This window comes from Arachis ipaensis, chromosome B10 (genome assembly GCF_059453495.1).
Source record: "Arachis ipaensis isolate K30076 ecotype BB chromosome B10, ASM5945349v1, whole genome shotgun sequence".
In the NCBI taxonomy this organism is placed as follows: Eukaryota; Viridiplantae; Streptophyta; class Magnoliopsida; order Fabales; family Fabaceae; genus Arachis; species Arachis ipaensis.
This window is the reverse complement of record NC_142435.1, coordinates 1,741,918-1,765,012: the sequence shown is the minus strand read 5'-3', so window position 1 is coordinate 1,765,012 and position 23,095 is coordinate 1,741,918. Positions and strand designations below refer to the sequence as shown.

At 35.8% G+C, this 23,095-nt stretch overlaps 1 protein-coding gene across 1 annotated transcript; it reads right to left on the bottom strand.

Annotated features, from left to right (window-relative positions):
- Positions 1–380: 380 nt before the first annotated feature.
- On the bottom strand, positions 381–8,197 carry LOC107622574 (cullin-4). The gene is made up of 17 exons (XM_021114150.2): positions 7,648–8,197; positions 6,780–6,895; positions 6,318–6,664; positions 5,601–5,781; positions 5,261–5,383; positions 4,872–5,159; positions 3,839–3,964; positions 3,606–3,707; positions 3,471–3,524; positions 2,835–2,941; positions 2,682–2,742; positions 2,457–2,588; positions 2,205–2,342; positions 2,017–2,097; positions 1,779–1,859; positions 775–855; positions 381–692 (listed from the first exon to the last, which is right to left on the bottom strand). Exons 1-17 carry the CDS (start codon positions 7,946–7,948, stop codon positions 579–581), a joined length of 2,433 nt encoding a protein of 810 aa, XP_020969809.1. The 5' UTR covers positions 7,949–8,197; the 3' UTR covers positions 381–578.
- Positions 8,198–23,095: the final 14,898 nt, after the last annotated feature.

Here is a 23,095-nt window from a genome sequence, read left to right as displayed (position 1 = left end):
TTATTATTTAACTTGATAATGTGTTAGCTTCTATGATTTTCCAGGTGCGAAGTTGTGGAGAAACGACAGAACTCGTTGCTTCACACAAAGCGACTTAAACAAAACGTGGCCAACCGATAACCGTACGTCATTCAGCGAGAATGGAATCACAAGAACTATTTTTTTGGGTCATGAAGTGAGAAGTTATTTTTTTAAAAGAAAAAACTCGATGGTATCTCCCACTCATCGCGATTTGTTTCCCTTGTTTATATAGCATTATTGCAACAAAACATAAATGGAATGGAAAGTTATTGGCCCAACAACTTAATTTGTATCTAAAATAAGATGACATTTTGTTGATGATACCATTTATCTATTAATTCTATTGAATTTCTCGATCATTTTGGAGAATGACTTTGAGTCGCCGAGAATCTTGTATAAAAGGAAAAATTATCATGCGAGATATTATGCTTTACAATAATAAAGTACAGTTGTCGATGAATGGGGGTGGAAAAAAAGAACGGGAATCCACTGTTACTGTACATATGACGAAGGATCAAACATTAAGTTTGCCCCACGTCATTTGAAAATGTGAAAGACTATGCCAGATAATTGTATATTTGGGGGTTGCTCTTGTCCCTCTCCAGATACTCTCTGTCAATCAGGCTTTCAATCCTTTTCTTCAAATCAGCTGGTTTTATTGGAAACTTGAGCTGTTCATAACAAACCAATTCCTAAATCAGTATCAATTATAACTAGTAGGGATTAATAAAATGAGGTGTGGTAATGACTTACCTGTTGGAAGAGTTCGGTAATAAGAAGGGTGTGACTAAGTACTTTCCTTGTCTTCATTATCCTCACAATGGCAGCATCAATCTGCCACAAAAACATACGAGTCATAAGCTTTGTGAGATGAGGTGTACAACGCAAAATTGATATAATTTTTTGTTTTAAAAAAAGAACACAAGAAAAAACCTAGGGCATATACGATAATATTGCTTGCATGCAACAGGATTCCTAACCGAGGCATATGCTCTTGTTTGGTTGGACTTGGCAATTTTTTAAGGTGTCCAGTTTATTTTATCTATTCATTTTAAATTGAGATAAAAGTTTTATTATTATTATTATCCTGTTTTATAACCCAAAAAAAATATCCTGAAAATGGGAAATAAAATGGAAACAGGGTGGTGCCGCCATTTCAATAAAGTTAAAATAAAATTATAAACTTAAGTTGAAGATAGAAAACAAATCAAACACCTATATATGATATACAAAAATGCTATTTATACACCAAAACCAGCCACTAGTATAAAAAACATGTTCAGAATACAAAGTACACATCGGAAACGAGTTAAACAACACATGTATTTATACATAAATACACGATGGCTGATTTTGATAGCTGATTTTAGTGTACATCTACCATGATTGATATATATATGTTGATCTAAATTGCCTACAATTCCATATTGTAATATTTATGAATTTTAATAATGTAATATAGAAAGGATTAAATTAATGCAGTTTTTTACACCTTTTATCCCTTGAAATCTCTACAACTTCAAAGGTCACAGAAATGAAAAGATTTGATTGGGAGTGTTGGTGCATAAAAATTGTTCTTCAGATAACATCTTTTCTCATTATTGAATCCAACAGCTTTTCTTTTAGCTTGAGAATTTATTTGAGTGAGCTTTTCTTTAAACTTCAATAACATACAAAGACAAAATATTTTCATGTACTATGGCCTATTGGCCTCTAAGATATGATCTTGAAAAGGCTTTTGAGAACAGAAAATTGACCTGATACTGACGGTCTTGGAAAACTCTTTCAGTGGTGCTTGTGTTTTCCTCCACTGTCTCCTTCAACTGAATGGCATTCACCTGTATTCCAGATGGTGAAGTTAACTCAAATGAAAAATTTAGAGGACTAAAACCAAAGAAAAGCAAAGTCCTTAACTTCCAGAATTGAAACAAAAGTGAAAGTTTGAGATTTCATTTAATCAGTTTTCTAGTGTGATCTAAGCAATGAGGGTGATACCTTTATACGGTAAAGAGGAGCTGTAAAGCCATCATTAAAAGAGAATGAGTCATCATCCTCCACATCTCTACCCTTCGGCGACTGTTGCAGGTTCATCAAAAGAAATCTCCATTAAGACACTAAAAAAGGACCATAATTACAAAATAAATTTTATACACTGGTAATTCTCTAAATGATTCCAAACATACCTTCTGTAGGACACGAACTTTTCCACATGCAAGTGATTGCAGAGTCCTTCTCAGTTCTTTGTCCTCGATACTGGTAGAGTCCTTGATATCTTGAAAGCTCAGTTTCTCGGCATCATTGAATAGCATCAAAACAACAGTCTGAAACTCAATCAGGAATGCAAAATGAATCCATCCAAAAATGTATGCAGTGCTATATAGACAGCAATACAGATAAAGAAATGATGTTACATAAAAAGGTTTTGATAGGCAAACCTGAAATAGGGAGACTGCCAACTCCTTTTTCCCTTTAGGAAACTCTGCCTTCAAGACACAGTGACCTAATGAATTTTGCCACATCAAACGCCTTCCACTGTATTTGCTAAGATAGAACTCTTTGAAAATATCCTGAAGGAAAAGGAAAAGAAAACGGCCATGCCAGGTGAGCCACTGTCAGGGCCACCAAAAGTTGAAGAGTATTAATCAGGGCTAGTGCTGAACCTGGTAAACATTCAATTCATGAGGAAGTCTAACATCCATGGGTGGATATGTTGGCCAGTACCTGCACTCATCCAGCAACTTAAAGTCAATGGAGTAACTGAGAGCAGTAAGTTATAGATCATTATAGCTAAGAAACAAAAGACAACAGCTTACCCAGTTGTCAGGACATGAACACTCATTTCAATTCCTGATGGGAGTTTTGTCCTTGCTTGGGATGACTGTTTGAAGGACTCATTTATTTCTTTTGATAATTCAATGTCCTGAGGGAGAAAATATGCAAGAATCTATGAAATAAAAGCTTGGTAATCCATTAAGTTAGTCAGGTCACGTTGATCATAGTTACAATGAACCATCAAATTAGGACACAATATCACATAAATGGACACTATCAAAGAAAGTTACCATAATCTTTGTTCATTCAGCAAATTTAAATTTAAGTCATAGTTATTTCATACAAGGGACCACTCCATAGTTGCTGATATGCTGTAGATTTTTACACAACTACAGAAGTATTCACTGGAAGAAGACTTATTTCTCATTTTTCAAACCACAATGGCTCTTCAAATAGAGAGGGAATTTGTGATTCAAAACCCAGTTTCAGCCCCACAGCTGGATCTTAATCGGGACCAAGGACCATAAAGAGAATTTCTCATCAGATACAGATTCTTAATTAAAGGAAGAAATTGAAAATACTATGATTGGTATAGAGAGTACCCACCCAATACGTACCAAACCAAGAGTCTACTAAAGGAATAAAATTGCTAGCCTATAAATTGATTCAGATTATACCTTAAACATTCCTTCCAATTTGTTTGTGAACTGACTGCCACACTCAGTCTTCAACTGTATTGATGAAAGAAAATGGTTAACATAATAAAGTATATTAACTAATTCAGAAATTAAATGGTAAAGGAAATTGTCAACCTTGGATATCATAGACTTCTCTGCATCAATAGAAGCACTTTTTCCCAAAAGAAGTCTTTTTGCAAGATCTTTCTTATAAAAAGCTTCAAACACATCTTTGCCCTTTAAAACAAGAAATGTCAAGTAATGTTGTCACTATCAATATTGAGAAAATATCAGAAGAAATTTAAATGAAAAGTACAAAAAACAGTGTTTATTGTGTAGGTGATTCACCAAAGAAAAATTGAACAAACCTGAATGAACCTAAATAAAACCAGGACTTTATCAAGTGTTCCCTCCAGTTCCTCTTCAGAAGTACCCTTGTTACCTGCACGGAGCTTCTCATCTAAGAACTTGGCAATCAACTCTGCTGGTCGGTTCTGTCACACATAAAATAGCAACAGAGTCAGTTGACTGCAAATCACCAAAACAGAAAAAGAAAAAATCCCCAAGTGTAAAGGAACCACTTCACCTATCTTGAGGAGCTTTGATATTTCACAAGCTCTCTCATGGACACAATATAGTTGATTCATAAACAACGGATGCAGAAATTTATTCAAAATTAGCATGTTATGCTCCATTAAACATAACAGCTAACGTAGATCTTGTTGTCGCATGTTTCTTATGAAGATCTGATTCAGAGACTGTAGCCCATTTTTTTTACAAGGTAGCTAAGTGTTAGCGGAAGAAGCTGTTTCGAATTCTAAGTGGGTAGATGTCCTCTCCAGGTGTACTTGTGATACACTTTGAAATGCTTTGGCATTAAAAAGAAGGCTGTTAGGGTTAGGCTATGTTTCTAAATTAAAGCACAGCTTATGGCCATTCTATGCTGAAGTTGATTGATAAGGAAGTGCAAATATCCAAGGATGTCTGTACTCACCTTTTTATTCTATTAAAAATTGTATTACAATCACAGCAACCGGTCACAGTCATAGTATTTTCAAAACATTGAAAGCAATTCAATGGCATGTAAAAGACATCAGCTATATTGATATCTGCAGCCATGGTATTTGTATCAGGTTTGGTTTAATGATTAGGATATAAAATGTTTACTTATGATAGCTAGAGGATAAAATGGTTTGGCAACATTGCTTTTACTACCTCACAGGATCAAGTCCGTGGCAATTGCAAGACTAAAAACTTGGAAGTTAAATGGTAGCCATAAACTTGAGCAGGAAAGTGGAATTAAAGGAAAAAAAACTCAAAACAGTTGGCCCACAACTTACTGAATTTCTATCTTGAGACTTTAACAAAAATAGGAAAATGACAACATAAAAATGAGAATACCTGTCGTAGATTGATAAGATGCTCAAATGAATCTTTAATGGTGTTAGAGAATACTTCATTCTTATAAAAACTTTCTTCCCATATTCTGTCAAGAGAAGCCTTAAACTCCAGAAGTGAAGAAACCATGTCTTTATCTTTCTCCTCATCCATAACAATGGCCTGCCCAGTTCTCCTGATATATGAACTTAGGGCTTGTCTTAGTGACTCAAGGGCATTGACCCTTAAAAAGAGTGAGTACATTCTCTGAAGGTCTTCAATGCGATTTCCATCCATAAGCACAGAGAAACCCTGTAACACCAAAAACAAAATTCAATAAATGGGAGAAAAAAAAAAAGAGGGGGGCGGGGGTGAACACCCAGAAAAATAATGAAGCTGGTAGCAGTCACAACCTTATCAAGAATGGCAGGTATATGACGTTCAAGAAGTTGCTTTTCTGCTGTGGCTATCAGCAGCTTCCTAGTACTCGCATCCAAGTAGATCAGGCATCTGTCATGTTCCTCTTGCAATCTTGTCTACAAAAATGAGTACAAAAATATCAATTCAGTACATAAACAATGTGGTATGGAGGAAGGGTTCAACTATGCAAAGATAACTATTATGCATGATCAGATAAAATACATACATGGCATGGCAAGATCCAATAGTTAAAGAACTACTTAAAGGAGCACATACAAATACCAACAATTCAAGCTAACAAGATAATAGAAGGGGATAAAGAAAAGGAAGCACCTCCACATGCTTCAAATAATCTGGAACATCTGATTGCTGCATGTATTTCATACCTTCAGCAGCATAAAATTCAGATGTGCATTCAAGAAATGGCTTCTCGAAGCTTTCTGCATATATTCCCAGTGCTGTGAACATCTTCAAAAGATGGTTTAGAAGCGTTCTATCCACTGCTTCACCTAATCTGAAATACCAGACGAAAAACAGAAAAATGAAAGCTCCATCACAAAAGGACATTTATGCCCCCCCCCCCCCCCCAAAAAAAAAAAAACTAAAAAAATGATAATTTAGCTAATCTTTTTTATGGTAAGAGAGATAAATTAATTCACATAACCACAAATAATGGTCATATATAATAAAGGCGTATTCTACTGGGCCAAATTCATTAAAAAATAATTAACAAACTACTCAAGCCAAAACTATTCACAAAATTATCCTTTGTATTTCAACCAGTTACAATGGTTACTGATATATTTTGAAACAGGAAATCAGGAATATTACAAGTATTTACTAATTTTTGACAGCACATGCTCCCTCATGGTCTCATCAGTGTCATATCAACTCAGCCCATGCAAGGTAATGGCAAGAAGAAAATAAAATCTATGATGACAGCAAATAGAAAAACCAACGAAAAACACTCCCTGCCACCTGCATACATAGTCATCTATAAAGAGGTCTGACATTCATTTATAAGATTAGGATTGTAACATAAGGATTTACCTTTCACTTTCAATCATTCTTAGAAGACCGGTAACAGTTTTGTGTTCAACTTCAGGAGATAATGAAAGATGTTTGCGGAAAAGTTGTAAGCCCATGTCCCATAAGGACCGTACATTTGCTGTTTGCTTCACATATGTCCTATCCAGATACAAGGCTATACCTCGAATCATCAACATTTGGTCACAAAGATCCTGCCAACATCTCTCAACTAGAGATAGAAAAACAACCAAATCTGGGCTTTGTCCAACCAAAGACTGCAAAGCTGTAGATATATGTGCTTCGCATTCCGTTTCAATTCGCTGATAAAGATTTCCAGCCATTTTATATATGCAAAGATCACTGACAGCCTACAGAAGAGTTCAACATAAAATACTAATGAGCTATTTCACCATAAAATTCACAGGACAAACCCAAGCCAACCCAACTGTGAATAATAAATAATAACAGAATATCTAGGAATACCTGATAAAGCTTTTCCAAATCACAAGAGTCAGGTTGCTTCAAGAATATAGCACAAATAGCAGACTTCAATTTTGCCCATGTAACCTCCTCAAAATTTGTGGGCAGTGTTGGCTTACCTTTGAAAGGAAAACAGGGACGTATGAATAATAAATTTAGAAGTTGTCCCTTTGTAAAGCTAAATATTCAAACTTATTTACAATACTACTGTGCCAATTTGTTTTCCAAAGAAAAACAGGAAACTACAAATATGTTCCGCTTCCACATAAAGAAAACAAGCTTACAGTACCACCATGTGTTACATATACATTCACCATAATAAGAAAATACAAATAAGTTTAGATGTAGAAGACTAGAAGTTATTGATAGATATCTCTATAAAGTAAATCCCATGATATCGCATCTGACATTATATAAAGTGAATTTCAATTTGGATGCATTGAGTCTTTGCATTTGCATGATCATTCAAGTGAAAAATGCAAGACTGAACCACATTTTCTAATGTGGCAGGATATGATCGAAAGGCAGTTAGTGCATTAAATTTAAATTCTTTCTCTTGGTAGCTGCACTAAACTAATAGGCAAAAGTGAGTGTTTGGGTCTTACATTAGGAGCTTCTATGTTATGACTGACTCAGTAATTAACTTGTGTGGGTCTATAGACGTAAGAATGACCTAAATAAGTACACCTATTGAGCCCATCTTATTGTTTGCCAAAGAAACTGAACTGTTTCATATGGTGCTTCACATTTTAATAGACTTGGAAAAGCCAGATCAACAGAGAAAAAGCCTATGAGCTGAAAAACGGGAAGAATTAAAGAATATAAGCAGAAATGGAAATTAGGTTAATAGAAAGGGGGATTGGAGGTGCACCTTTGTGGAGCTTGATGAGGAGCTTCTTAGCGGGGTGGGGAGGCGTGGCTTTCTTGCGGGAAAGGTTGGCGGCGGGAGCGCGAGGGTTGTTGGGGGAGGGGGAGGGAGAGGGGGAAGCGGCGGCGGTGGGGTCGTTGTGGGACATGGAGTCGAAAAGGAGGTCGTGGTGGTGAGAGGAGATGGCGTTGGAGTCAAGAGCACAGGCGAGGCCTTGCGACTTGGCTTTTTTCATAGAGCTGTTTGTTTCAGCTGGCGACGGCGACGGCGACGGCGACGAGCGTTTCGTTGAGGGCTGAGACATGAAAATGAAAACACAAGAAAGTGTGTGTTTCTGTTTGCGTTCGAGGGATTCACTTACAGCTCCACCACCACCACCACCATTACCATTTCTACTCAAAAAGAGTAGTGAGTGAGTGAGTGAGTGAGCGAGTGACGATGGATTTGAACACCTTCAGATCATGGATGGGATGAGATGGGATGCCTCGCTCTCCCTCTCCCACGCGCATTCCAATATTTTATGTTATGTTTTTCCATTATTTAATTTACACATAATTATAAACACATCAAAATTAATTGAAAAAGTTTTAAATCTTCAAATTTTGTACAGAACTGTAACCTTTTTTGACACTGTGCCTTGTTGCAATTTATTCCTTAATCTTTGCATGAAATGTAATTTAAATTTTCATTAAAGAATGTGTATCTCATACTTTATTATTATTATTATTATTATTATTAGAAAAAGTCTAGTGGACAGCAATTCTATCAAATTTTGACCAGTATGTAACTAGCAAAGAAAAGTGAGTCATTGGATGAAATCTTACACTAATCTTACACCATTAAAATTATCATTAATGACTATTTGATGATTACAAATTACAAAAGTTGCTGCCCTTAGCATTTCTCTTGTTATTATCTTGCCGTAGTACTAGTAGGCTCATAGCTTTTTGTTTTTTTGGTGAGGGATGTAGTAGGCTGATAGCTAGAGATTGTGTTGTTGGCAGTTCACAGTGACTTTTGTATTGGGTTGCAACAGCATTTGGCCCATTTCATCAGATGGAACCGCTACTTTTCCTGTACCATGTCCTGTGGGCCAATCTCTATACATGCATATTGCATGCAGTTAGATGCCCCACACACTTTTTTTTTCTTTTATTTGGAATGTAAAAAACAAATTGCCACGTTGTTTCTTGAGCAGTATTTATTTCTAGAGAGTGAAATTGAAACAGGATTTGAACACAAATTCCATTTTTTAGAAAAGAAATGGAATAATGGAATTATAATCCCACAAAAAGTTTTTTTTTACTAGGTAAAGTTTATATTTTTTTGTTATTATACCATAAATCTATTTTCTTTTTTAATTGAATGAAAAATATTTTTTATACCCAAAATTTTGAGTTTTATGTTACTCACTTTCAAAGATATGTCAGATCTAAAACATTTTAAATTAATTGATTGGAATGACAGTTTATTGTTCAAAATCTGTACAATAAAAATTTTAATCAAATCACACATCACAGTAAACTACACATTCTAAATCTTTAAGAAATTTATTCAAAAGATTCGTAATATAACTAGGAAGACATTTCAAATACCACACATGGGTTACTGGGCATGCGAGTTTTATATAACCCATTTGATATCTACGTATCCGAGAATCAACAAATTCTACCTCACATTGTTCGCAAAATTTTTGGTTGTCTTTTTTTTTCCCTCTCCGATCACTCGATAATTTCCACAAGCACAAATTCCACTTTTTACAGGTCCAAAAATTCTTTCGCAAAATAATCCATCTTTTTCAGGCTTATTAGTTTTGTAATGAAAAGTGTTAGAAACAAGAAACTGAGAGAGTAATCTGAAAAGTGTATTATTGAGTGTGATCAAGGGTACAATATACAAGGGGTATTTATAGGTGCTAAATGAATCAGAGTAATAAAGGCATAGAATCCTACAATTAATATACAGATATACTATATAAATATAGACTATACTAATTGATCTAAATTGATTCTAATGATTCTCTAACATCCCCCCTCAAACTCAAGTGGGAGCTAAGGATACCAACTTGAGTTTGGATAACAAAGTCCGGAAACGAGTCGGGTGATGAGCTTTCGTGAAGATATCAGCAGTCTGATCTAGTGTTCCAACAGCAATGAGACGAACAGCATCAATAAGGATACGTTGCCGAACAAAGTGACAATCAATCTCAATGTGTTTGGTGCGTTCATGAAACACATCATTATGGGCGATCTAAATAGCACTGCGATTATCACAAAAAAACATCAGTATGGGACGACTGAGGAGCACCCAGATCTTCGAGAAGCCAACGAACCGGGATAACTTCAGCAGTGGTGTCAGCGAGGGCACGGTACTCAGCTTCTGTGCTTGAGCGAGCAGTGAACGTTTGCTTCTTAACACGCCAAGAAATGAGAGCATCGCCAAGAAACAAACAGTAACCAATAGTAGAATGACGATCAGTGGGATCACCAGCCCAATCAGCATCGGAGTAAGCCTGAAGAGACAAAGAGGAATGGGCAGAAAAATAAAGGCCATGAAATAAAGTGCCTTTGATGTAGCGAAGAATGCGAAGAACTGCCGCATAGTGAGTAGTACGAGGAGCTGACAAGAACGGGCTAAGTACATGAACCGGATAAGCGATGTCTGGTCGGGTGACAGTCAAGTAGACGAGACCGCCAACTAACTGTCGATAGAGAGTCAGATTATCCAAAACAGTGCCATCCATAGCGGTAAATCGAACATTAGGCTCAAGAGGAGTAGACTCAGTGCGACTATCTGTAATCTCAGCGCGAGCAAGAAGATCTGAAGCATACTTAGCTTGAGAGAGATAGATGCCATCATCGGTGGAGATGACCTCGAGACCAAGAAAATAGCTGAGAGAACTAAGATCTTTCATCTCAAAGGTACGATGAAGTGAGGCCTTGAAATCAGAGATACCATCAACATCATCCCCAGAATCATGTCATCAACATACAAAAGTAGAAGAACAACTCCATGTTCGCTTTTATGAATGAAGAGGGCATTCTCATGAGGGCTAGAAGTAAAACCAAGACTGCATATGGTAGTGCTGAACTTGTCAAACCATTCACGAGGAGCTTGCTTAAGTCCATAAAGTGCCTTGCAAAGGAGACAAACCTTATTAGAAGAACAAGGATATCCCGAAGGTGGTTTCATATAGACTTTCTTTTTCAAATCCCCATTAAGAAATGTATTCTTCCCATCCATCTGACTGAGAGACCATTTTTTAACCGCGACAATGGCAAGAAGAGCTCTAACAGATGTAAAACGAGCAACAGGAGGAAAAGTCTCTTCATAATCAATAACATACTCTTGCGTACAACCTTGAGCAACCAAGCGGGCCTTATAACGGTCAATAGAGCCATCAGAGCGAGTCTTGATCTTGTATACCCATCTACTGCCCATAACTTTCTGATTAGAAGGAGGATCAACCAAATCCCAAGTGTGTACTTTCTCAAGTGTCTGTATTTCTTCCTGCATTGCTTGTTGCCAATTTGGGTTTGAGGAGGCTTCTCTGAATGACTTAGGTTCATGTTGATGAAGGATAGTAGAAAAGCAATGGTAATCAAGAAGATGAAGAGGTGGATTCCTTACCCTAGAAGAACGAGCGGGAGGAGGAGGCATGACGGTAGGAGCAGGATCATCGTCCGGTCTGGAATCATCGGGAGATGGAGAAGGCGGAAGAACAGGAGGTTGTGGAGGGTCACTCGAGATAGAATTTGTAGAATCATCACTAGGAAAAAGATCAACATTGGGGTTAGTAAACAAAGGTGACTGAGTAGTAGGAATGGACTCAAAGGATGAGAACCGAGAAAAAATGTGGTGCTCCCAGAAGACAACATGACGAGATATACGAATACGTTTAGAGAGAGGATCCCAACAACGATAACCCTTGTGTTCAGTGCCATAACCAAGGAAACAACACATACGAGCCCGAGGTTCAAGTTTACTATGTTCATGAGGCTGAAGAAGAACAAAACATACACAACCGAAAACTCGAAGAAAACTATAATCTGGGGAGGTATGATAAAGACACTCAAAGGGAGTAACATTACCAAGAACAGAAGAAGGGAGTCTATTGATAACATGAACAGCAGTAAGAATAGCTTCACCCCAAGTACGCTCAGGACACAAAGAAGAAAGGAGCATTGCACGGACGGAGTCAAGAATGTGACGGTGTTTGCGTACCAGGACAAAAAAACTCAGACAAAGTACCCTGTTCTGCAAGAAAGGCTAAGAGTCTGGAATCACGGTATTCCATAGCATTATCACATTGGAAAACCTTAATGACCTTGGAAAACTGAGTTTTAATCATAGTAGCAAAGTTGATATAGATCTGAGGTAGCTCATGGCGATTAGTCATCAAATAAACCCAAGTAAAACGGGAATAATCATCAATGAAAACGACAAAGTAACGAGCTCCGCCCATAGAGGCAGTGGGAGCGAGGCCCCAAACATCAGAGTGAATTAGATCAAAAGGAGAGCAAGCAAGAGATAAATTATTGTGAAAAGATAAAGCATGTTGTTTAGCAGTTTGGCAAGAAATGCAATTAAAAGATTCATTTGGAACCTGACCTAAAATACCCTGAGACACAAGAGGACACAGTTTTCCTAAGGAGGTGTGGGCAAGACGTTGATGCCATAAGTGGAGGGTAGAGGGAGAAGAAGCAGCACAGAGATTTAGTACAGGAGGAATATGAAGATTCTCAAGTTCAAACAACCTTCCGACTTTACGTCCAGTCTCGATGACTTGTCCCGTCCGAGGATCCTGTACACGACAACCAGAAACGGAAAAAATGACTTCAAAACCCAGATCAACAAGTTGACCAACAGAAATAAGATTGAAGTTTAATTTGGAAATATAATAAGTATCATGAAGATTAAGAGTTGATTGGGATACAGAACCCTTGTGTGTTGCGTGCAAGAGGGAGCCATTTGCAGTATTGATAGAAGGTCCATTTGTAATGGTAGACATGGATGAGAAAATATTACGCAACGGAGATATGTGATTAAAGCAACCCGAGTCAAGGAACCATTTAGAATTACCTGTAGGGGTGGAAAAAGCAGCAGGAGTATTACCAGAAACCGAAAAAAGACGCTGAAGAAGATATGCAATATCAGATAGAGAGATAGGAGACGAGTTGAGTGAATCAGGACGTGGTGGGCTAGTAGGATAGGCAGTAATTAAATGTCCTGAGAGCTTGCAGTAACGGCAGAACAGTTGTGAACAATGGTAGCTAATATGACCTTTCTGGTGGCATGTGCGACATTCAACAGAAGGACAGTCGGAGAAGAGGTGCCCAGAACGGTTACAGTTTCGACAGAATTTACCCTTTATGTCAGTGGCAGCAAAAACATCTGGCTTTTCCATGATAGGAGTCACAAAGATCAAAGAGATGAGAGAAAATGGCAATTTCGGAGCAGAAAATGAGAAATCGGAGTGCAGAATCAAAAAGAGCTCACCAACAAATCTTAGAGAGGGTCCCACTTCTCTGACACATCAGCAGTGACGTCAGCGCCACATCAGCAGAACTATGACACGTGGCGGCGCCTGAGAGGAGCGGCATGCCACGTTGGCGATGATGTTGAATACGGGTGGGCAACCGGATCGGGTCGGGTCGTTCACGGGTTACTGGAGCGCGAGGATGGCTTGCGACGTGACACGTGGGAGGGCAAGGATCGTGCGATCGCCACCAAGATCCAACGACTGCTAAAAGCTGGAGTGCGAGGAGGGCTTGCGTCACAACACGTGGGAGCGTGAGGATCGTCTGATCGGCGCCGAGATCCAACGGCTGCTGAAGCTTCTGGAAGGAGAAACAATGGAGGTGGGCAGCAAGATTCCGGCAGCGCGTGAGGGCGCATCCGGGGGCTTCTGGCGGCGTTGGAAAGCTGACGAAGAGAAGAACACGATGATGCCAGAGGTGACGAACCAAAGTGTCGAAAACAGATCAAAAAATGAGAGCAAAGAAGCACTGTCGAAAGAGAAAAACAAGAAGACTATGAACAAAAATTCATTGGAAAACAAACCTTAGGCTCTGATACCATGTTAGAAACAAGAGTCTGAGAGAGTAATCTGAAAAGTGTATTATTGAGTGTGATCAAAGGTACAATATACAAGGGGTATTTATAGGTGCTAAATAAATCAGAGTAATAAAGGCATAGATTCCTACAATTAATATACAGATATACTATATAAATATAGACGATACTAATTGATCTAAATTAATTCTAATGATTCTCTAACAAAAAGTATAGGCTTTGTTACTTCCCCAACTATCTCTCCATTAGGTAAGATTTTTTTTGCCCAAGCAATTATTTGTTGAGGAGAGACCGATCTAATTCGGAGTTGTTGATGTTTATATTGATCAATCATAGAGTAAAAATGATGATTCCATCCAATTAAGCTTCCTTCCTATGAATCCTGAAGTTCTTCTCAGATACAAGGAAATGATTCAATTCCATAGCTAGAGATAGATCGTAGTTCTCGAATGAGTAATCGAAAGGATTTTGGAACATTTGCGGGTTTTGGTATTATTCGTCCAATGATCGTAGTCGCGAGTACTATTTGACGAGCTTTAATATGATCAGATTTATAAGTAAGCATCTCTTGCAAAATATGAGCAACACCAAATCCCTCGAGAGCCCAAACCTCCATCTCACCTACGCGCTGTCCTCCTTGTTTAGCCCTTCCTCTAAGGGGTTATTGTGTAACAAGTGCATAATGCCCACAAGAACGTCCATGTATTTTATCATCAACTTGATGAATTAATTTCAAGATATAAGGCTTTCCTATTATAACAGGCTGTTCAAAAGGATTCCCTGTTCTTCCATCAAATATTCTGCTTTTGTCCGGATACTCGAGTTCAAATATTCACGGATTCGACGTTTGTTTACTGGCTTCATATAATTCAGAAAATACTAGTTTTCTCGAAGCCTCTTGCTCATATCTCTCATCAAAGGTTACTATTCGATAATGTCTATCTAGCATATTCCCCGCTAATCCGAGTGAGCATTCAAATATCTGTCCTATATTCATTCTTGACGGAACTCCTAATGGGTTGAAGACCATATCAACGGGTCTTCCATTTTGTAAATAAGGCATATCCTGTCTAGGCAAAATTTTGGAAACGATACCCTTATTTCTATGTCTCCCGGCCACTTTATCACCTACTTTGATTTCACGTTTCTGCAATATATATATATATATATTCCAATAGTTTCTGGATTATAATTGGAACCTTTTTTTTTTTTTTTTGAATCCATCTTATATCAACAACTCGACCTCTACCGCCTATAGGTAGTTTTAGACAAGTTTCCTTTGAGGAGGATACTTGAATTCTAAGTGTAGGGGTGTTCATGGATCGGATCCGATTCACATATCCGCAGTGTTTATCTGAATCCGATCTGAAAATTGCGGATATGGATCCGATCCGCAAGGCTATCGGAACCGATCGGATCAGACCCACACACTAATCGGATCGGATTGCGAATTTTGTGTTGATATCCGCATATCCGCTTATCTGCAAAAATAAAGAAATAAATAAGTAAATATTCTTTTTATGTTTTATTTCAACTAATAATTATCATATATGTTGTATTATTTTAATTTATTATTTAAGAAAAATATGTTTAATATTATTTTAAGAGTAAACATATTTAAAAAATAGAAAAAAATAAACTTTTAAAAATATTTTTGAGTTTTGCGAATATATCCGATATCCGATCCGATCCACAAATGTGCGGATCGGATCGGATCGTATCCAAGCTTAAAAACTGTGGATATTGGATCCGATCCGATGATTTTAGTGCGGATAAGATTGAAATGTTGGTCATATCCGATCCGATCCGCGATCACCCCTAAACAAAAGTACTGAATCTAATATTGTGATTGGTGGTTAAAAATTGAACCTAAACTTTTAATTTAGACACAAAATTTTAATTTATTGAATATTTTCAGATAAAATTTTAAGACATAACTCAATTTTATATACTTTACACTAAATACAATATTTCCTTTAATAAGCAACAGGTAAATTCACTTAAAATTTTTAATACCGAAAGAAAAATCTCATTTTCTTAGAGAAGAATTATAGACAAGTGTTATTTAATCATAGAATAATTAGGGGTGCACATAGATCGGGTGAAGTCGGGTTTGATGTGATTCAGACTTGGTCCGAAATATACATCGGTCTATTTATTAGACCCGAATCCGACCCTAGACCCGATGAAACTAATACACTTTCGGGCCACAATTATATCGGGTGAAAATCGGGTGAAAACCGGGCCGTTAACATTACATTATGTTGATACTTTCTTGTAAGCTAGCATGTAAAAATATCTAAATTTCCAACTCTAACCATTATTTAACATGATAAAATTCACTTAGAAAAATATAACAAGAACCAACCCTTCTTCAAAATTAAAGTATAACCACAATCAATACTAATATTGTCTAATAATACCAAATATTTAAAGGAAAAGTCTAGGGGTCAGCAACTTTTGTGTTTTCTGGCCAGCACTTAACCATCAAAACAAAAGTGAGTAATCTCCCACCATTAGATGTAATCTCACAACATTAAAAACATCATTGATGGCCAATTGATGGTTACAAAACACCAAAATTGCTGCCCCCTAACATTCCTCTATATTTAAATCAATACAAATAACACAATATTATGCATTGGTCTAAAGTCTTATGCATTCTAAACATAAAACATTAACTTATAGTCTTATAATGACTAATAACACAAAATATTAAGGTTTACAATACTTAAATTCCACATAAGAATAGTCATAATCCATCACTAATAATACAAAATATTAATTGTGCATGATGACCGGGCCACCGGGTCGACTTCGGGTGACTCGAGCTATGGCCTGAACCGACCCAAAATAATGACCGGGTCTATTTTTGAGACCCTTACCCAATAAAATCACACCAAATTAGCTTCTAAAGTGTTCGAAACTGAACCGGACCTTCGAAACGGACCATATCATGTGCACCCAATAATATATTACTGTATTAATAGTACGATATAGCTAGGTTCAGCGGGTTATAAACCTGATGCATTACACTAAACTTATTGTCTCCCTATGACCCAACTCTTCATTGATTCACAAGCTCATTGTTCTTCTCCTATTTAGTAAGTCTTCGCAAGTACTTGAGCTTCATGGGTTTAATTTATTTGCTGTAGTTCAAAAGAAACAGGCGTGAAAATTAAAAGTAAAAAGTCAAGATGATAATAATATTCAATCTTCTGTGTAGTCTCAAAATTAGAAAGTTATCATGTTAGAATTAAAGCAATAATATATCCTAATTCTGGGTCAAATTAAATAAAGGAGATATTAGAATTCAAAGAGAATAAAGACAAAAGTTAAAACTTTTCTTTTCTTACTATGATACTTTGTCTCTATCATTCTCTTTTGCAAATTGTTGACAAACTTAAATGTATGAATATGATGTGGAGTAGTATATATGACACACTAATAAATAGATTCATGTGTATACGTATAATAATTCTAATATCATACATTATATTATTAAAATACTCTAAAATAAGAGTTGGGAAATAGTTTTCAACTTTATTCAAGATATATTATATGTCTTACTAATGTTATTTGTGATAGTATTTTAAATATGAGATAATTTTAGAATTGTACTTATAGTAACGTTTTGAGTAGCTAGTAATTACTAATGTCGAGAAAATTATTTTTTCCTTTGTAATCACGTATGGCATTTTAGGATAATATTCTTTTGTTTGACGATAATATTCAAATCATGTTGTCATTGAATTTCAATACATAATAAATAAAAATAAAAAAGTCTACTAGGATGTATTATTTTTCAGCTGGTTAGTTGTTATTTTGAACATTTTTATAGTCATAAATGGTCATGATCTATTATCAGCCACAAATCCTGAGGAACAAGCTTCTAGAAATCCAATCATATATACCAAACTTTTAGTATCATTATTAGTGCAATACAAGGTAGGGTTTCATGGCACATGACAATGAAAATTGACAAAAATGGTAAAGAAAAAAGCAAATTAAAAATTCATGACACGCGAAATGGGGAATCTAAGACTTGTTGAATGAATCCCTTGGCCTTGACCAGATTCCAACTTGCGTGCTATTTGACTTGGACTCTCTGAAGTTTCAACTCTCCAGCCAGTATCCTTAGACTAAAGTCTACAACTCAAACAATATAATGATTAACGAAATATATCCCGAAAATATTAAAATGGCATATACGTGTAATATATAAAAATTAGGTGAATTCTATCGTACCCTCTCTAAAATAAAAGATAAATTACTCTTTGTGATATATATATATTGAAAGTGATTCATCAAATGAGTTTTATGGAGTAGAAGAGATCTTTACGAATGCAATTAATGTACTTGAAGGTAGAGGAGAGCTTATGGTCTGTAATGATAGAAGTCATAAAGACATTTGAAAAGATTCTTCAAATTCTCAAGTCATAAACACAGTTAAAGACATTGTTGTTGATGATGTCAAATACAAGTTTTAAGGGATTGTAGATTCGGATCCTCACGAGATTAAAGACATTGTTGTCGATGAGGTGGAGATCAGAGTCGAATTCAATTGCAGACAATAGGATTTGCAAGATGAGGTGACAATTATGCACACAAATTTAATCACTTTCATGGGACAAAAATTTTACAGATAGTGAACTCCGAGCATGTTATCACCATACAGAAGAAGGCGGAGGAGGCGCAGTAGATGTACGCTGAAGTTGGGAAGGAGTTGTGCCTATGTAAAGATTTTCTGTACATCAGTAGCACAAATGTTGCCACGTGTACGTACTTGCACCTTGTTGATGGGTTTGTAAATTCACCGCAAAGAGATTTTTCGAGCGGTAATAGCCACCACCACCACCATAAACTGTTAGTGCTAAACTAAATTTAAATAAGAGGAGTGCTAGGGGGACAGCAATTTTGTAATTTATAGCCATCAATGGTAATTTTAATGGTGTGAGATAATGTGAGATTTCTCTAATGGCTCATTTTTTTTTATTGGTTACATGCTGGCCAAAATTTAATAAAGTTGCTGACCCCTAAACTTTTCCTTTAAATAATCACAAAAGAGAGAAAAAATAGAACACATATACCTAATTATTATGGTTAATATTCAATTTAATTATAATTATAAACACCATATATATATTACCATAATAATTTATCTTTTTTTTAAAAGGGCATGATAGCATTCACCTAAAAATGAATGTATGTCTTGTTGGGATTTTCGGTGCTTAAATCATTGCTATTGGTTGGTTTAAGAAGTAAATTTGTGATCATGTATTCATTGTTCTTCTCAATCTGAATATATGTGGTCTAAATTGAATAGGATAATATAATATATTAATATATTATAGATGAGAAATAGGGCTTTTGAAGATGGAAGAGTCAAACGGAAATAGAGCCCCACTAGCATGCGTATATGAGTATATATATAAACATGCATATACATTAACATACACAAAACAAAGTGCATCAGATTAAAGAAGATAGAGGATGAGGAGTGGTGAAGCTCCAAAGATAGTGCAAATTGAGACACGGTATGTGGAGACGGATGCCGTGAACTTCAGGGATGTTGTTCAGAGCCTCACTGGCAAGAACTCATCAACGGATTGGATTGGATCGGCAAGTCAACCAAATCAACTTCACAAACAACCACCTCTTATTGCTGCTCCTACTACAAACATACAACCTCAAACTATTAATAATTCCATGCCTTCTTTCAAAGATTTTGATACCTTGTTGCCATGGTTTTAGGCAGCTACACCTGCATTTGCATTCTGATGTGTATTGTTATTATTAAGTTTGGTTGTAATAATAATAATAATTGTAAGTTGCAAACTGTATGAATGAGCATTATATATATATGTTATCAGCTATTAAACAATTTTAAAAGTGAATGAAGAATAATCATAAAGACTGGAAATTATAGTTCAATCAGAGTGAGTAACTACTTCTAGATGCAGCTACTGATGTAATTGAAGCACCGGCATCAAAATCAGAAAGTAACACGGCCAACATTGGTTCCAAACTCACTTCTTGCCCTGTTGCTCAGTAGAAACGTTTCATTCACTAAGATATGCTGTGCTACTAGTTGGCATTAGCAAAGTGATACACAGTATAATGGTTTTGTATAAAAGGATTTTGGAAAACAGATGAACAGCAAAGATGGGCTGTTCTGCTGTTTCACGGAGCCCAGAAGCCCTACCCAGAAGCCCACTGTCTATTCTATTCTCTCCCATCAAGTCCATACACTTTACTAGGGTAAGTTACTGAACCGGACCGAAAATTACTGCAAACCGAACCGAAAATTACAACAATCGATTTAAAAACAAAAAAAAATGGTTTTTTTTTTTACAAAACCGATCGGTTCGGTTCGATTTTCGGTTGATTCGATAAAAATCGAACCGAACCAAACCGAATCGAAGATATGCATCCATTTCAATGTTTTAACTATTTTAACCTTTAACCTAACAACAAAAATCTCTAACCCCTAACCATTTCAATGTTTTACTCTTATTATTTCAGTTTATTGACTATTTTAAACCTCTAATTATTGTGATTCATATTTTGTTCATTAGAAATTAAAAACCGAAAAAACTGACCGAATCAAACCGCTGTTGGTTCGGTTCGGTTCGGTTCGATTTGATTGTAAAAATAGCAAATCGAACGGTTGTGTGTTTGATATGTTCGGTTAATTTTTGGTCTAAAACCGAACCAAACCGAACCGATAACACCCCTATACTTTACGGCGGCTCTACTATTTCCAATAAAATATATACACATAATATTATTTTATTTGTAAAGCAGGACCAAATATAGGATATCTTTTTTTTTTTTTTTAATTTAGATTAGAGCAAGTATAAGATGTGATATGTGTTGAATTGAAGATTGGTTTGTGATAACATATCTCTGGGCAAACATAAACATGTGATGTGCGTCCTAATTCCCTTTTGGTGCCTGCATAGCAGATAAACCTCCCATACCTGCCACCTATCTTTCCTTTTCAACCAATTCTAAACCATGCTCTTCACTCTTTACTCATACGTTCTGGATTATATTCATATCAAAGCTTAAAGATATTCATCTTTTTTCCCTACACAAGGGATCAAACATTATATTGGGTATATCATATCATAATAAATTACTAATAAGAGGCTTAGCAACAGAGATATTAGTTACGCATCTTTTTCACAAACCATATTATTTTTATTTTTGGCACACACACAAGCAATATTATTTAACATAGTTCAAAACTTAAACATGAAGTACCTGCAAAAAGGTGACTATTCAAAATATAGTTCTAAATTTAAGCCCATATATTAACAACTATAATACCTGAATAATGAAAGTCATCAGACTCATACACTTTAATAGGAATATTAATGATTATCATAAAGCCACGAATAAACATAATCAAAAAGAATCTTGAATGCATTTTATACATCATTTAACCATTATAGTAAAGGTTTTATATACACACTACTCTATAGTATATATATATATCATATATTATATTCAGAAAAATCTTACGCATCAATATATATAAGTATTCATGGAGTGATGCATTAAGGTATCTCTTTAGCATTTTGTTAATATAATAAAAGTTGTTACGGATAATGGCATACAATGTAGGCACTTTGCATCAAAGGAACTTTTAAGACGTAAGCTTATTAGCTTTGTCTTCTTTTTATCTCTTTTAGCAGTTAGATCACATGCATGTGCCGATGCCATTTATAATATGTTAACAAAAACAAATAAAATAAAATGTTAATCCATTACTACTGCAATTTTAATTTGTAACATGATTCCTCACCTTATAACTCGGTCTTTATTGTGTGCATTATGAGTTATAACTCGGCCTTAATTATCATTTATTCTTTGCTTGTAATCGACACATTCGTTACCAATTTAATGACCATCATTTCAATCTTAATGACTAAACGGTCATAACATGAATATCATTCATCAATTCTATGTCTATGAAAGGAACCTTCTATATCTAATCTCGGGGGCAACATGATATAAAGCTGCGTTTGTTTCTAAGAAGACAAGACATTGAGAACATGATAGGACAAGACACTGAGATGAAAAATATAACAATAAAAATTATGAAAATTATGAAAATTCAATTTATTCACATTTTTTTTTTCATTCAAAAAATTTGAGATGAAAAATATAATAATAAAAAATAATTATGAAAAATTAACAAGAATAATAAAAGAAAAAATAAAAAATAAGTTGTGTCCCTTGTTAGTATCTTCGTGTCCTTCCTGTCAAGATGGACACAAAATACACTAATTCAGTGTCTCTGGACACATTGTCTCTGTCCATGTCTCTTCTGCGAAACATGATTTTGTGTCTCGGTGTTCCTGTCTCAGTGTCCTGTCTCTGTAAACAAACGCAGCCTAAGTTCTATATCATGTCTTACATCCTATATTCATAAAATTATTACACACAACACATGATAACTTATATTTCATGTCTTACATTCTATATTCATAGAATTATTCTTATACCTCTTAAACACTTACTGACTTGAGCGTCGGAGTGTCTTTTGCAGGTACCCATACTTCATCTTGATGGAGAGCTTACAAGTATTCATCGGCGGACGAGTTATACACCTGCCAATATCAACAAAAACATAACATATTAACATAGGGATGAATGAGGTGATGATGATGTGACATGGATGAGCTTACTATAGCTAGCATAGTGATACAATTAATAAATTGAATGAATGAAATATAATTGCCCAACATGTCACGGAAGTTATGCAAATGAGATAAATTGTAAGGTAGTGTGAGGATGGCAACGTCTCTATGAATGAATGGTTTACTGTGCGTAACTATAGGAAGCTGACTGAAAAGTCAACCATATCCACAACCATTGCATAATTAGCTTTATCTTAGGAACAATGTCTCATCCATCCAAGGAATTAATAAGACAGCTTTTATTTGTGGAAGAGCACAAGGCCAAGAGGGGCTTATTATTAGTATCCCACTACCTTTTCATTAAGATCTAACATATTATGACGTTTCATATCCTTCAAACTTCTTTGTAACTTATTATACAACTACCGATACATCATTTTTCGTTTCCTAAACCGCTAAACCAATAAGCACCTCTCTCATCTTCAAACCTCTTGAAATGTTCCTCTCCAATTTCATTCAGGCTTATCCCAAAATCAGCGAACCAATAAAAAAAACAAATTAAATCTAGGATAATAAATTTGAAGTACTTTTGTTGATCGGAATATATATGGTCTTATCTTGCAACATAAAAATTCCTTATCCTCTAACCAAAGACTGCTTTAGCCAAATTCGCTAACCAAAGCAAAAGGCTACCTTTTTTTGTGTCTTTCTTTTTCCAAAATTAC